The 17633-nt window shown below is 36.5% G+C and overlaps 1 protein-coding gene across 1 annotated transcript in view; it reads left to right on the forward strand.

Annotated features, from left to right (window-relative positions):
• Window positions 1-16756, forward strand: part of cables1 (Cdk5 and Abl enzyme substrate 1) — a 94213-nt gene extending 77457 nt beyond the window's left edge. The window contains exons 8-10 of the mRNA XM_028803672.2: window positions 7890-7996; window positions 9993-10200; window positions 13849-16756. Coding sequence (XP_028659505.1) covers window positions 7890-7996; window positions 9993-10200; window positions 13849-13989 — 456 coding nt within the window. The 3' untranslated portion in view covers window positions 13990-16756. The remainder of the gene's footprint in view (window positions 1-7889; window positions 7997-9992; window positions 10201-13848) is intronic.
• The last annotated feature ends 877 nt before the right edge of the window (window positions 16757-17633 follow it).

Raw genomic sequence — 17633 nt, forward strand, 5'->3', positions numbered from 1 at the left:
CTAGCCTTGAAAAAGGCTATTCACTCACAATCCCCATGCAACTGACCTTTTCCTCAATTTAGTGCACAGCTGCAACTTACAGATCAAGTCAGATGGTTAATTGCAATTGTTTGGCCAGTCAGATGATTTTTCACTAAGACCGTTTCAGCTATGTCAATGTGTATGCTGACCAGGTAGTTTCGTGTAGTCAAGTATGCACCCTACAAAGGGTCAACAATTCAGTCCTCGAATGGAAAATAAGCAGCTTAACACTTCTAGGTAAGAGCACATTTTCAAATTCTAATTTAATATTCTCAGACCAGCATAATCTAATTCAGGATCACAGGGGCTGGAACCTGTCCTAGCAGCACAAGGTAGGAAACTGCTCTGGACAGGATGTCCATACATTTCAGGACACACACATTCACACACCTAAATATGCAGGGAATGTTTTTGGAAATTACAGTTTAGCTGTCAATGATATTTCTGGTTTAGTATAAAGCTTTAGAATTTGTAGTTAGTGTAATTTCCTCTGTTTAAAAAAAAAAAAAAAAAAAAAAGAGAGAGAACTGAATGTGTATATTGCATTTAGGTGTGTGTGATATTGGGGGAAAAAAATCTCAATATTTTCTGGGACTTTGACGATAACGATAATTCCAAGATATTCTGCATCCTTTAAACATGTGTTTGTAAGTCTTATTAAGATTTTAGCTTGGTCTTGGTAATAGAAAATTAATTGTAGCTTAATGAAACAGTTAAGGAAAACAGGTCTAATTTATTTAATTAAAACTGAAGTAAAACACCCGGGTCCTTTCTGTGTGGAGTTTGCGCGCTGTCCCCGTGTTTGCGTGGGTTTTTGCCGGGGGCTCCGGTTTCCTCCCACAGTCCAAAAGTGGGCAGGGTAGGCTGAATGGCGAGTCTAAATTTACCCTGTAATTGTGTGAGTGTGTGCACCCTGAGGTGTGTTGGCGCCCGCCATGGGTTGGTTCCTGCCTGCGCCTGTTGTTCCCGGGACAGGCTCTGCCCACCCCCACGACCCCAGTTGGGATTAAGCGGTTACGATAATGGATGGGGGGATGGATGAAGTAAAACAAAAACATTAAATTCACCAATCAACTTATTACAGTATGTATTATAGTACATAACTGAACAGTGGCCTACAGGATGTACACAAACATTTGCACTGAGACCAGCAAAACTACTTAAATGAGAGCACCTACTATTCTTGTAAACAAGCTTTAACTGCACAGGGAATAAAATACCTGAACATCACAATTACAGGCCATGAACTGAACATGTGCGGCATGCAAGCAAGAACACAAATCTAACATACTGTACTATACTGTAAACATCTAAACATTCATTGAATACTGCAGAAGTAGCATGTGTAAACAAGTTTTACACAAACTAACACTATTAAAGAAATTACTAACTTCCTTTGTCCAATATTGCACAAAGTTATGAGTTTTGAGAAAGTTATGAGAACTGTAAAATTCTACTGGAGAAACTTCAAGTTGTGTGACAGGAACACCAGCCTGTCCACAGCATCTGGCTTCAAAACAGCACGGCTACATGTTACAACATTTCCTCCGGTGCTGAAAGCCCTTTCAGAAGCACTGCTTGAGGCAGGAATGCACAGGTACTTTTTTGCTAGTTTCCCCAATCTGGGGAAATTTACTTCTTGTGTTTTCCACCACTCAAGTGGATTTACCTCACTGTCCACCTTGGGTATCATTAAGTAGCTCTTGATCTCTTTTTCAATGGCAGTGGGCACAGATTCGTCTTCTCTGAATTCCTGTGCTTTTTTGAAATAGCTGCCAAAAGACTTTTTTTTTTTCTTTTTGCTCCCTCCCTTGCGTCATCACCTGATCCAGTTTCTGCAGCCATCGGGTAAGCTGAAGCAGGTGAGGGTGCTGAGGTAGGGCTGTCTTCCTCTGTCGCCACAGCCATAAGTTCTCTCGCAGCTGCCATCGTAATGGCTTTGATCCTGTCATCATTATTAAAGTGATTTTTGAACTGTGGGTCAAGTGTGGATGCCAAACCCAACAGCTCGTCTACACAGTCCTCTGTGTATTTGGAGTTCAGATACTCTAGAATGGCTTGTTTGATCTTTTTGGTTAGGTCTGTGTCATCAGACTTCACCTCCAGGACATCAGAGTTGAATAAGGCCAGCGCAGGTTTTAAGTAAGAAACTGTTACAAGTTGCTCACCTGAAAGAGCATCTGTGAACTCCAGAAGAGGGCCTAGTGCTTTACTTACTGCCTCCAGCACTTCAACATTTTGCCATGTTGGAACAAGATGCCTGTGCTTTTTGTCTGCATTCAAAACATGACGAATGGCTTTTTCTTGCTCAGTAAATCTCTCTATCATGCGCTGTCTTGAGCCCCATCTTGTTGGTGACTCGGTGATAAGTTTATGCATTGGAAGTTTGAGCTGCTCTTGTGCATCAACAAGTGCTTTCTTCTTTTTCCAACTACTGGAAAAAGCTCCGACCACCTTTTTGCAAACTCCTATGGCTCTGTCTATCCTTGGATCCTGCATGCTCCTCTCTGGAAAACATTTAATATAAAATTTAACAGAACATTCAAAGTGTACTGTATATAATAATTGCATTACAACATTCTTATATTTTTATTGTATACTGTAATGTATTATTTGAAATTATATTGAATTATATTTTTGTCATCTACAGCTTTACTTATCAGGTCTTTTTATATTTTTAAACGTCATAATAAATAAGATCAATTTAATCTAAACTGCATTTTATAGAGGAACCCCAAATTACTCACCAATCGCAATATGAAGCCTATGCCCAAAACAAGGTAGCGTCTTCCAGTTATTAATCCTTAGTGCACTGACAACGTTAGCCCCACTGTCAGTTGTTATGCAAACCATGTGGTCTTCTCGCAGTGACAATGATGCCAGTGCATCTTTCAGACCTTGCGCAATGATGTCGCCAGTGTGATCTTCTGGGAAGTAGGATGTTTGCAAACAGAAGCTTTGCAGTTGCCAGTTTTCATCAATGAAGTGCACCATCAGGGAGAAGTATGGCTCAGATGTTCAGCTTGACCATAAATCCGTTGTTGTGGCAAAATGTGAAACCTTTTGCAGTTTATGCATCAGAGTTTGGCGACACGAATCATACAACTTAGGCAGAGCTGTTTGACTGAAATATTTTCGGCCAGGCAGTGTGTACCTTGGGTCTAAAATATTCAAAAGTTGTTTAAAACCATCTCTCTCAACCACTTGAATTGGCACCATATCTTTTGCGATGTAATTGGTGACGGCGTTTGTTATGTCATGCCATCTGCTGCTTTTCTTGTCGTAAGGCACTTTTTTTGCAGAATGAGTCCTCTAAAGTTTGCGGAGTGTGTTTTTGTGCTTGTACCTTGGTTACTTTAGACTTGTGCATGACAGTTGACTCCTTAAGCTTTTCGTATTCTTCATATTCTGTGCGGTGGTTAGTTCGCAAATGGTGAAACAAGTTAGTTGTCGAGCGGTCTTTAACGGCAACCGATTTACCACATAGTTTGCAGATTGCCGTCTTTTGAGCAACATCAGTGTTTTCAAAACCAAACCACTGCCTTGCGAATGAGAATGAACCACGTCTGGCAATTAACTCTGACGACGTAGATGGCGAGGCTGTTTTATCATCTGGTGCTGTTTGCTCACTCATTTTGAGGCAGCGAGTGACGCTAACTTGCGACTTGCTGGACGTGCACTCCTACGCAACTCGCTTTGCGCACGCGCATTGGTCTATACTGTTGCATTAGTGAATGAACTCTGTGTTTGGTTTTTTTGCAAAGCAAGTTACATACTCGATAATTTAATCTCGCACATCGTTAAAACAGCAATTAAGATATAATCGTAAACGATGTATATCACACACGCCTAATTGCATTATACTCATCCAATATCATAATGACTTGTACCGTAAGAGTGGCTGTGTAGTCCCTTGTCCTAACACTACAAACAGTGGTCGTCGTCATCTTCTTTTGGCTGCTCCAGTTAGGGGTTGCCACAGCGGATCATCTTCTTCCATATCTTTCTGTCCTCTGCATCTTGTTCTGTTTCACCCATCACCTGCATGTCCTCTCTCACCACATCCATAAACCTCCTCTTAGGCCTTCCTCTTTTCCTCTTACCTGGCAGCTCTATCCTTAACATCCTTCTCCCAAAATACCCAACATCTCTCTCACATGTCCAAACCAACGCAATCTCGCTTCTCTGACTTTGTCTCCCAACCGTCCAACTTGAGCTGACCCTCTAATGTACTCATTTCTAATCCTATCCATCCTCGTCACACCCAATGCAAATCTTAGCATCTTTAACTCTGCTACCTCCAGCTCTGTCTCCTGCTTTCTGGTCAGTGCCACCGTCTCCAACCCATATAACATAGCTGGTCTCACTACCGTCTTGTAGACCTTCCCTTTCACTCTTGCTGATACTCGTCTGTCGCAAATTACTCCTGACACTCTTCTTCAACCAATCCACCCTGCCTGTACTCTCTTTATCACTTCTCTTCCACAATCCCCATTACTCTGTAACACTGCAAATGGTGTTAATCTAGTTAAATGATAAGGATGTACAAAGAACATTCTTATAGTGACATTATGAACACTTTACCAAAGAATTATGTAAAAATTATTGTTATAAATCAGTATTAGTTACAGTAATCCCTCCTCCATCGCGGGGGTTGCGTTCCAGAGCCACCCGCGAAATAAGAAAATCCGCGAAGTAGAAACCATATGTTTATATGGTTATTTTTATATTGTCATGCTTGGGTCACAGATTTGCGCAGAAACACAGGAGGTTGTAGAGAGACAGGAACGTTATTCAAACACTGCAAACAAACATTTGTCTCTTTTTCAAAAGTTTAAACTGTGCTCCATGACAAGACAGAGATGACAGTTCCGTCTCACAATTAAAAGAATGCAAACATTTCTTCCTTTTCAAAGGAGTGCGCGTCAGGAGCAGATGTCAGAGAGATAGAGAAAAGCAAACAAATCAATAGGGCTGTTTGGCTTTTAAGTATGCGAAGCACCGCGGCACAAAGCTGTTGAAGGCGGCAGCTCACACCCCCTCCGTCAGGAGCAGGGAGAGAGAGAGAGAGACAGATAAAAACAAACAGTGAAAAATCAATACGTGCCCTTTGAGTTTTTAAATATGCGAAGCACCGTGCAGCATGTCGCTTCAGGAAGCAGCTTGCACAGAAGGTAACAACGTGAAGATAATCTTTCAGCATTTTTAGACGAGCGTCCGTATCGTCTAGGTTTGCGAACAGCCCCCCTGCTCAATTCCCCTACGTCAGGATCAGAGAAACTCAGCGCAAGAGAGACAGAGAAAAGTAAGTTGGGTAGCTTCTCAGCCATCTGCCAATAGCGTCCCTTGTATGAAATCAACTGGGCAAACCAACTGAGGAAGCATGTACCAGAAATTAAAAGATCCATTGTCCGCAGAAATCCGCGAACCAGCAAAACATCCGCGATATATATTTAAATATGCTTACGTATAAAATCCGCAATGGAGTGAAGCCGCGAAAGGCGAAGCGCGATATAGCGAGGGATTACTGTACTTAAATGGAGTTCCTTTCCACCATGTTAAATGCATAGCTATGAATTCAACAAAACTAAAACCGTACTGCATATAGAAGAGTGCTACAAGAACTAGCTAAAACTTTGCCACAAGAAAGTTCAATTTAAAATGTTTTTCAGTGACATATAATGTAATTTGCTGCATTGAAAATGTCTCAGGACAGTGGACAGCAACAAAAACAGAACAACGTGTAAGTAGGAGTCTAGAAGTGACAGCCGTCTGTGTTTAGTCATTTGAAATAATTGTTGATTATTTAATAATTCAGCTTGTTTTATTGACAAAAACTGGTTTAGTACTACCACAAGGTGTTTGTTTCTTACAGTTTGATAAAATGTTGGTATGCTTACATGAGCTAGGAATACCTAGAACATATGATTAGCCAGATCCATTCAAAAGACAACAATACATGAGTGGACCTGTAGTGGTTGCTTTTTTCTTTATGCTGTCCGATTCTGTAATTAATGTTTGGTGTTGCATTCATTGTCTATCGTTGGCTTTTTTATTGTCTGATCTATAATACTGTTGTCTGAGATCTGTGGGAAACATGAAAGTGAGAATCTCATTGTATTGAGAACACATGATAATAATCTTGATGGTTTTTAGCTTCATCAAGACCAATGAGTTGCCCCATACCATCTTCTGCTGAGATATTCCCAATATCCCAAGGCCAGCTTGATAAAACCCAATTCATATGTAAAAACTTTCATTATGGATTTAAAGAAATATAAAAGTCTTGTATTTTTTTCTTTTACAAAATATTTGTGACCCTAAAATCTTTTGTCATACTTTAATGTACATTAGATTCAGAAAGTATTCAGACCCCTTCAATTCACTTTATGCACACTTTCTTTTGTTGTGGTTGTGCACTCTAGACCAGGTTTGCTTCTAGGACCTCTTCCGACAGATTCTTCATTTCAGCAGAGGACTTCTGAAGCTCTGTTCGAGAGACCTTTGGGGACTTGGTCATATTCCAGATTGAGGCCCTTCTTGCCTGGTTACTCAGTTTGGCTGGATTGCCAACTCTAGGAAAGGTCCTGGTTTTTCTAAACTTCTTCCATTTCACACAGTTTTATCATGGAGGTCTAAATCTTCATGGCTTGGTTTTTGTCCAGACATGCTGTGTGAATTGTGGAACCTTTTATATACACAGTTGTGTGAGCCATTCTAAACTATCTCCAGCCAATTCAGTTTGCCACATGTGGACATATGTCAAACAAATTGGATGCACCTGACCACAATTTGGAGTGCCACAACAAAGGGTCAATACTTTTACGTGAATGAGAAATGTCACTTTTCAGTTTTTAATAAATATGCAAACCTTTCTGAAAACATGCATTCACTTTGTGATTATATATTATTTAGTGTAAATAGATGGTAAAAAATGGCAAATTTAGCCATCTACGATGCAACAAAGTGCAGAAAGTTTATATATAATGTAATTAAAGCAAACAGTGGAAGCCAGTTTTAGTAACTCGTGTTCTATTAATAAAAGTAGGCATCATATTTATAATCTTATATATTTCAAGCTTACTGAATGCTTTTCAGTTCTGATCAGTAAGTTAAAACAATTATATTTTGAAACTTAACAAAAGCACCAAAGAAAATGTATTAGAATGAAATAAAGGGTGTTGGATTACATTCTCCCTGACTACCCCCATCCCAACATCTTTTCATATTAGTCAGCCTTTTTAATCCCTATATGGTGGTGTTGTACAAAAATTACTATAACTGAGTAATGTTATTTCCCAGTAACCTAATCGGTTTTAAATCAAATTTCACCTAACCTGAATAAGATTCACATCTGTCTAAAACTGTGAAAATATGTGCAAAAGTCAAGACATATTTGCCACACACTAAATTTAACACACAAACTAATAATAATATTATAGGTGGTAAAATGTGCCTAAGGCAGGGGCTGTTTCCATGACAGAATTAAGAAGTATGTGCTGAAACAAATGATTTATTATACATAATTATATCCCTGTACTGATTGAAATGATATGTTGCAGGGGTGTGAAATGAGAAAAGAAAATATCAACAGTTTTGAAAATCTTTCTGAAATTTACAGACTATTAAAATGAAGTACCCAATTTGCAGTATGTTAATGTTACACTTTTTAAAGTAATAATTTTTTTTTTTTTTTTAATAACTTTGATCAGCTATGAGAAAAAAATAAGTCTCAACTGTGGATATCTTTCCTTTTCCCCATAAGCTGTCATTCCTTTTGTTGTATTCTAGATTCTAATTACAGTTACTTTTCATTAGTACAGGTAGTTATAATAAGCAAAATATTTTCAACAAAATGTTTTCTTTAGACTACTGTGATTGAGTATGTGAAGCCATCTGACCTGAAGAAGGATATGAATGAAACATTTAAAGAGAAATTTCCTCACATCAAGCTGACTCTCAGTAAAATAAGAAGGTGAGGTTATTTTGTTTTAGTTTGCTAAATCCCACATAGAAGAACACAGTTTAATTTAAGTCTATATTAATACGCAGGCACTGTAAACTTATATTACCATATGTCTGTACCTTTGATATAGGAAGTTGAAGAAGAAAAGTAAAACAAAAAACAGGTTAAGGTTATTTTCACATACATGTTTCAATGTTTATTTTCTCAGAGTGTAAATAACCTTGACATAGTTTTACTATATTAATATACACAGTAGATTTGCAGATTATGCCATTTATAACTGCACAATTTTTATGTTTTATGATTTGAATAAATCAATAAAATGTTTCATTTGTTAGTTACCTTAGGTTTATTTTAGAGGTTGATCCTGATTATCAAGCTCATCCTGACACCAAATAATTCATTGACTTAGCCTTTTTTATTTATTTTGTTTGTTTGTTTATTTTGTTAAAACTCTTCTAGGTGATAAAACCACAGAAAGTATTTCATATTGATAAGTATGTCGCACGTTTTTAGTATGATTTGCTTTAACATAGCTCATTAAATCTTAATAACAAAGTATATAGTAATGACAACATACAGAAAATGTTTTGATTAAAGTAAACACTACCATGGATTTGTCCAAATACAGTATTTTCAGATTATGTTTAATATAGTGCTTGTGCTGGAAGCACTACTTGACAAGTATTTTCAGAAAATTTAGTGTCTTGATTTAAGTGTTTCTTTTTTTAAGTAGATGCAGTTCAGTTTAATGCAATTACATCCACTGCTTGATTTCTGTTTTCATGTGTTTTTTTATTTATTTATTTTTAAACAAGTTAAGTTGGTGTACTTATTGCTGTTTCCTTGCTGGAGAAACTATAAATACTGTACAAGGTGCTTTAATTGTCAGTGAACCTTGTTTAAAACCGTTAATATTAAAAGGTACTTTCTTATACTCTTACGAAGTATAATTTTATCAGTTGTGAATCACTGGCAAAGTTCTGATAGTGTCTCTGTACCCAGAGTGTTGTCATTGAAGCAAAGTATTTTAAATGGTTTTTATTATGAAAAAAGTAAATAAGCATTGGTATGATAGCAAATAAAGTGCACCCCTGAGCATTATTTGTGTCTGAAAAAGCCAAGTCTCACAGACACTATCTTGTCTACCTAATCGTTATGAAGGGCTTTTGTGTTTATGGTTATGGACATTCTCTGTCTCTGTCTCTTTAGACATTCTTTCCTCTCTCTAGCTTGGTGGTCAGGGGTCTTTTGTAAACTGTGACATTTGCCGTCTTATTTTTGGGTAGTAGTCCCTTTTTTGTGTTGTTTTCCTTCCTCAGCTAACAACTGTAGAGGTCCTTGCGTAATGTTTTCCTTAACCCCTTAAGATGGCTACAAAGTAAATTGGCCTCTGCCAGAGCCTTTACTTGGCACTAGCATAATACAAGTTGTTCTGGCATGTACAGCTATGCCTTGTATGTGATCTGCATTGTGTTCCCTTGCTTGTAGTTCTTCTGCTTACCTGCATGTACATAATACCATTTTATTACATTACTTGCTTTTATTAGAATATTACTAAATGAAACTTAATTTAAATTGTTTCCTCATAAAGAATTTTGCCTTGGAAAGCAGTAGTAATAATTACTGATTTGAACTGATAGTCAAGTTAACAGATAAATATTGAATATGGGGCACATATCCTTAGGTGGTGTGGAAAAATTACTAATAGGATAACTGAATTAAAATAAAAGACAATTCAGCGGTATAGTATTGTATATGCTCTATTTTAGTGCTATATTTAATACTGTATACAAAAAGAAAAGGTTTTAATTCTAAATCCCCAAATTTCAGTTTATTTGTACAGTAAGTACCAAGATTTTATTTAAAATTGTACTCTCTAGATGGATTTGTAATTTGTAAAGCCATGATGTAACAGAATAAGAAATATGGGGTATTTTAAAGCTATATCTTCATAGTTAGTTTCCTCTGATGTGTCCGTATTAAATACAGTTTCTCATTGTAGCCTCAAGAGGGAGATGCGCAAGTTGGCACAGGACGAGTGTGGATTTGAAGAACCAACTGTGGCCATGTCATTTGTCTACTTTGAGAAGCTTGCACTAAAAGGCAAACTTAACAAGCAGAACCGTAAACTATGTGCAGGAGCATGTGTGCTACTAGCTGCCAAAATAGGAAGTGACCTCAAAAAGCATGAAGTCAAACATTTAATAGATGTAAGTAGTGTTTTATGTATTCTGAATATTTCAGTGAAAAAATCGGAGCTCTCCTTAATGTCAACTGCAGCTCTTATTTTACCTGATAGTGAGCTACAGGCCATGCTATGTACACAGGACACATAAGTGATGTTAACAATTGCATAAAGTGTTGCCTGGTAGAAAATTTATATTTGCCATAACCATGACTTAGCCCATCCAAAATATTATACTGTCTCCAAGTCCTGGAAATCATCATGACGAGGGTGTGATGACTTCATGTTGCACACCAATAATTAAAAAAATATATACTTTAATGTAAAAGACTACATTCATTTATTAAAGTTGAATACAGTTCCTCCCCCTCTACGGAGTGCAAAAAATAAGTTGTCAGCCAGTGGAAGTAAATGAGCTTTTTTTGTAGGTGTTGTAGTTTTCCCCCTCTGGCTTTTCCAAATTTTACTCACTGGAGATGTATAATTCTTTTCTATTACATTGTTTCCAGCAATCTCCTTATTAAACCAATTCTTTAGCATATCTTGTCTACCACCTCCTTTCTTCTGTTTTTTCCCCTTCTCTATCTTTCTGTAACAATCTTCTGGATTCTGTTTTTTTCTTTTCTCCTTATGTGTCTAGCCAACTGTAGTCTTCTCTCCATTATCTGCAATCATGTCTTTTTTACTTTTATGTTTCATCTCATATACCTATTTTATACAAGATCCATTTTGTTGATTTCACACATCCATCACTGCATTTTCCTGATTTGAAATTTTGTTCTTTGAGTCTCACTTCTAGTTGTTCTCCTATTTTCTGCACTATAAAACAGTTTTGGTCTCACTACTACCTTGTAGGTTTTTCCTTTTGTTTAACTAGGTATCCTTTTTTCATAGAGTATTCCCACTACACTTCACTTTTTGTTCATTCTGATCTGTCTGTTTCATTTCTGCTGGTAACCTACTGTCCCATTCTTGATTCATTGATCCTGAGTACCAAAAGGACTGGATTTCTGTTCTTCTGCTCCAACTTTCACTTTCCATTCTTATCCCCTCCACTACAGCTATAGAACACACATTGACTTTTTGAACTACATATCTTTATTCCATGTCTTTCTAGAGCATCTGTCCATTTCTCTAATTCCATTTCCAGTTCCTCCCTTTGTACCTTTTGCATAACCCAGTCTCATGCGTGAAAAGCATTGACCACAAAAGCTTGCTTTTCACTTTCTTGCTGATCTCATCTATTATTAGTATATGCAGTAATCACCTTAATGCCCACTCTTTTGTTCTCCCTCTCTCACTTCAACCTCTTATCCTATTTCTGCTTTACCCATGACTGCCCTGCTTGCTTTGGCTTACATAACTTTATATAATTCTTATGTACTTTTCAGATATTCTTTTCCTTCTCAAACTGCACCACTCATTTCATGAACTTGTATCATAGGCTTTTTCAAGGTCTACACGAGCCATTGCTGGATCTTTCTTTCCTTTACAGTGCTTTCTTCATTAGGTTATGCAAACATTGCATCCAATGTCGTCTTCCCAGAAATATAACTAATATATTTTTCAACATCCACTAGTTCTCTTAATCTCTTTTCAATTACATTTCCTCACTGGTTGCATTAATGGTATTACCTATAACTCCCCATATCTTGAGGAGAAATAGGCTTAACAGTAAATACAGCTTAAAAAGTAAGCAGATGTGCATGCAGAAGTGTAGGTGAGCAAGTCATGCATATTTTAAAAAAATCCAGTCCTTCTTTGCATTGTCCATAAAATTAATTGCAAATATATCAACTCGCGTTTACACTGTTATTCACTTTATAATGGCTGTAAATATAACTTGAAAAATTAACTTTTTAATAGATCTAATTTCAGATTATTGGTTTTAATATCAATATATTCATTTGCATATCCATTTGGGTATATGGAGAAATTAAGCTGTAAGAGGAAGACTAAAATAAATGGAAGGCTAATCAGGTAGTGGTTTTTAAAGGAAAATAAAGCTAAGACAAGAATTAATGCTACAGAGATTATTAGACCAGTACTTTATGAACCAGGCAGCCAGGCAAAAGGTTGACTATTTCAAATGCCAGAAACTACCCTGACTATATTTTATTTGTTACTTGAATGTCAGGGATGCACTGTGTACTTTAAATAGTGAAGTGCCAACTGATAAGGAGTCAAAAACAGTAGCTGCTTTCTGAGAAATGCATGTTGTAATTGAAAAAGTCATACTCTACATATTTAAAATTACATCAGATTATTAAGACATCTTTTGCAATAAATGAACAAAACTATTTGAGTTGGTAGTTTCCATGGTTTTTAGACTTTTGATTTTATTACTTCACTTTGATTGTGTGTTCTGTTAACCAGTCTAAAATGGTTCTTGGAGATTACTCTGTTGTGGCTTGTGCTCACTTGCTCTGTTGTGCCGATTTGAATTAGTGAAGCAGTAGGAGATGTCACTCAACTCAGTAGAAAGTCTTCCAGAAATAATTATGTAAATTTATACCACCAATGGTAATTACAAGTACTGCATAGTAAACTTACAACTTCTTGAAAGTGTGCGACACAACCACAATAAAATCCTCCCACTCACTTTACATGTCTGGCCTTGTATGTTCATAGTGTCAGTGATAAATTATAAGTTAAAATGCATGAATTAAAAGTTATTTCATTTACTATTTGATTTTGGAGGGTTGATTTTGCTCATTACCTACACTTAAATGCTTATAAGATGGAGACTGGATGTGTTGGATTTTGTTTAGAAGGTAAGCTTAAATAGATCTTTTAGATTTTGTAGGTTTTTGTGATCTAACTTTTGTATGACTCACAAATGTCATGTCATAATTAACTTTGCATATACAAAGTTAATTAAATTCAGTTTTAAAGGCACTTCCATGTAAATAATTATTTTCATGAGTTGTAAATCTTCTTTGGTGCATTTTGTGTTTTTCCTGCATTTTATGTGGCTTCTTTTTGCCACAAATAAAATACTGTAACTTTTTTTCTTCCTCATCATTATGCTCATTAGGTTGAGTGAAGGAAAGGAGAAACTCCAGTAATTCCGTTCTTTCTAAAAGAAAGTTTAGGATGTCCACGTTCCTCTTTTCCCATTGCCCATGGCTCTTTGCTTGATATCGATGTATCTGCTGTATTTGACAGAGGCAGAGTGCTGATGAAAGTCAATACAGGTAGTTGGAGAAGCAGCAAGCGAGCAAAACCATTCTGTAGCTGCCATGGGTGCTTCATGTTTGGGTCTTGTGCTGCTCTTGAGAAAATTGTTTTAGCTTTATTTTCCATTGTTTCTATGTCACCACATTGCTTTCCAGAAGAAACTTTCATGTTTATTTTACATTCAAGGTAACAGCGTCTTCCTGCAGAAAGGCCTGTTAAATGTGAACAGTTATGTTGGTCCACAAACTACAAATACAGGATTAATTTAAATTGGTAGATGGTTTCTTAACAATTAATTAGTTAATGCACTTAACATGTAATATTTTATTGTTTGGTTTAAGAGGTACTTGATTTGAAAGATTTATTTGTTCATTTATTGACTTTTCAATTTTTATTATTGATCGTTTTAATTCTATTCACTTAATTAAATGGTATATTAACATTGCATGTATGCTGTCAAAAATAATAATCCTAATATACCTTTGTTTTACAGAAACTTGAGGAAAGGTTTCGTCTCAATCGACGTGAGCTGATAGCATTTGAATTCCCTGTTTTGGTAGCTCTGGAATTTGCCCTGCACCTTCCAGAACATGAAACAATGCCACACTATAGACGCCTTCTTCAAAACTCCTAGCATTGGCTCATCATCAGGAGAGCATGCCAGTGCTCTTCTGATTGATTTATGTATTTACGATTTTTGGGTGGACTTGCAAAAGCTATATGCACTACTGAAGATTCCCAGCTCCTTAATGTTTAAGAGCTACTTGGTAGGGTTCAGAATTGTGTCTTTAACACCAACAGAACGTGTCCAGAAAAGTTGTTTGGATGTGTTTTTGCCTCCCGTGCTGTGGCATAACAATTTGTATATGCTTTGTTGCTGAATCCTTGAATTTCAAAATGTGAGCGTTTTTTCACTGTTTATCATGCTCATCTGATTTTGAACTGTAACTGGCTGATTTTTTTTTTTTTTTATCAATATCTGATCATCAGAAGTATATCTTTTTTGTCAAGAGAAAAGCATGTTCAATGAAATGATTGGACTCCGTTTACATGTCATTGGACAGAGGCTGGGTTGGCATGTGTGTCTGTTGTTGTTCATCATGAATGCTGGTTCTTTATTTTTTTGGTTGGGTCCAGCTTCACTCATTCTGTTCATCTACAGTATCTGTTGTCCATACATATCATTTTGCTAGTGCTTACTTCTTCAGTATTAATAGATACAGTGGACATTTTAAAACAAAAGAGGTATTTTTTTTATTGAGGTTTAGTACAGTGTATTGTTTCACTCTTTGACTGTTGCTGTGAATTGTGCCTCTCTGTAGAGGTTATTGCAGCAGTTTCTTTCTTCCTGCTCTATGTTAGAGTATATTTTGTATTCAGCACTATTGTTGTGCTTCCTGCTTCAGAGGGGAGAGAATTAGATCCCTGCATAAATTATCATATGTATGCTAAAATGGGCAGATGGTACTAAGTGGTGCTTGCCACCTCTTATTTGGACTAAATCAATATCAAAAGTTAAAAGTCTCCAGACTTTCTTTTCCTTTTTAGCAGGGCTAAAATATTTAGTTCATAAATAAGATGTGTACACTGCTTAAAATTGATTCATTTAAATCACTCCAAAATGTGTTACAATCAATATTTTGTTGTCTTATTTTATTTACAAAAAGCACTACTCTCTTATGTAAGGTTATGTAGCAACTGTTTGCTGCTTTATACTGTGTTTTAATGGTCATTAGTGTTTTTTTTTATGTATTTCCCTCGGTGATGGAAAGATATTTGTATATACATTACCAAGCGAATACAAATATCTAACAGTCAACCTTCTACAGCACCTCCAAATTCTTTCACACAATTGTTTATTTAAATATATTCGCTATAATATTGGTTCTTTAAAAATCATTTCTGTCTTTGTTGTATAATGTGACATTCACATTGTTAACCTTACCCAAAGAGATACCATCTTGGACTGGAACAAGCCTTTAGTACCTTGGATGAGTCTTAATCAGATAGGTGCTCAAGTGGATGGTGTGAACACCCTGCAGATCTTCATTCCACATAAAGTATTTGTGCCATTAGTAGAATGGAAGTTGTTTTATTCAAGGTTCAGTATTTACTTTTCAGATCTAAAAGCAGGTACCAGTAGAAGACTTGTTTTTGTTAAGAGATGCCTGTAATTTAGCAGAGAGGACTTGTTACACACCGTACATTCAAACAGGAGGAGATGTGACACATTCTGTTCCTTACTTGAAAAGTGGTCATCACATGATCAACCAATAAGGTCCAGTTATGTTTACATGAAATCCAGTAGGTGAGCACATTTGAACTGAGGGTTGACTGTTGGCCACCGTACCACATTAGCTCAGTATTTGATATCTAGAGTCATTTTTTTAAGATAAGAATTAAACACAACTTCATTAAGTCTTCCAAAGTATACAGAAAGCCATTGGTTATGTGACCTGAATAAGCCTGGATTCCATCATATAAGGTACCACAGGCTACTTTGAGAATTTTTATTTCCAGTTATTCAAGACTCCTAATTTAACACCTTCATATGAACATTCCACTTTAGACACCTTATGGCCAGTTTTCTAACCTTTGTATTGATTTACCAAAAAAGAAGGAAAGATAAATAAGACTGATTGCACAACCTAAGGCAATGCATGTTATCCACATTTTTTTCATTTTTTTATTTTTTTTTTTTTTTTGCATTGTCCCTGTGCTTGGTGACGCTGATTACTTCAGTCTGTTTTCAAGAATGTACAATACATTGACTATGCATTTGATGTTAAATATGTGCAAGCAAAATGATCCCATTCTGATATGGGAGCCCAGTGTAAATAGTGTTGACACTAACTGCACCTTTTAAAAACTGGATCAGCTTTTCATAGGATGCTGCTGTCTGCTTGGACATTTTTTGCCCCAATTTATGTACTTTTATTGCACATATTTGCCATGTTGACTTGTAAAATTATGGCCCCAGGCTCCTTTGTTCAAAAGACAGGATTGTTGTTGTCTAGTTTTAATGACAACTTCACTTGACTCTCGATTGTTATGAAAAAGATGAATGTTTTCAGTGTCTGATATTCCAGAGTTCCATTGATATCTTCTTAATTAAATGAAGAATCTAAGGTGACTTGTTTGCACTTTTGGTCTTGGATCAGAAAAAAGCCATTTTATTTACACATGTTGTCTGTACAGTCCAGAAGAAGTTCCCCTTTATACTCTACTGTATGTCTTGTTTCTCACTTTTATGCCATTTTTTGCTGTTCATTCATGTACTGATTTGAAATATGACTTTTGAGTGACACTTTCCAGGTTGCTTTAAATTGTAATACTCATCTAAATGGTTTGTATTTTTCTTTAAGTCAATGCTGTTTCACAATAAACATGTTTTTTATGGATAGTTGTTTCCTCGCTTTGTCAGATGTGTTTTTTCTTTTTGATTCTTCTAGAAAACTGCATTGCCTGTCATGACACACACACACACACACACACGTCTGTAGACACTGGACCTAGGAGCTACTTGTCTCGTCATGCCACAAGTTTCCAGTACCTACATGCTGCCATTGTAATTGCTGGTGTTTTTGTTTTATTTCGTTTTAACAAATACTTGGATTGTGCAAATTCCAGAGATGTCCATTCTAATGTTTTACTGCCGTCAGCTAGGAAAATAAGTACATCCTGTGATTATTCTCTGTTCAGAGTTACCAAGGTTAGGACTTTCTTATCGTCTTCTGCAGAGCCTGCATCCTGATTGAGCTTCCTGACTTCTGAGTCAGTGGGCAGGAGGGAGGACACAAACTTTAGGCTCCTGAAGTGCAGGACTGTGCACACAGGATGGCCTCAAGCAGACATGGGTTTGCTGTGTGTAGCATGTGAAGGGAAAAAATCTTGGAGCCATAATTTTCAGTCTGATTTAGTATTCTGTCATATTCACATCTCATAGCGGTGTAAATCTGAAGGTAGGAGACCGCCAGCAGCAGCTTAAACTTGCTTCATCAGTGAGACTCGAGTGACTTTTATCATTAACATTGCCAAAAAGCACACAACATTTTAGCATTTTGGGTTTTTTTTTTCCTATTAATGCTTATGTGGTTTTCAATTACAGTATTTTACAGAATTTGTGTGCATGTTGCAGCTTTTACGTCAGTTCATTCAAATTTTCTTTATGATTTCTTTTAAAATATTAGTAATTGTTCTAACATAATGAGGATCAGCACTGCTGCTCTTTATAGTCCGTAACTTGCAGGCCCTGATTGTACAATGTGCAATCTTTCT

Source organism: Erpetoichthys calabaricus, chromosome 6 (genome assembly GCF_900747795.2).
Source record: "Erpetoichthys calabaricus chromosome 6, fErpCal1.3, whole genome shotgun sequence".
NCBI classification, from domain to species: domain Eukaryota; kingdom Metazoa; phylum Chordata; class Cladistia; order Polypteriformes; family Polypteridae; genus Erpetoichthys; species Erpetoichthys calabaricus.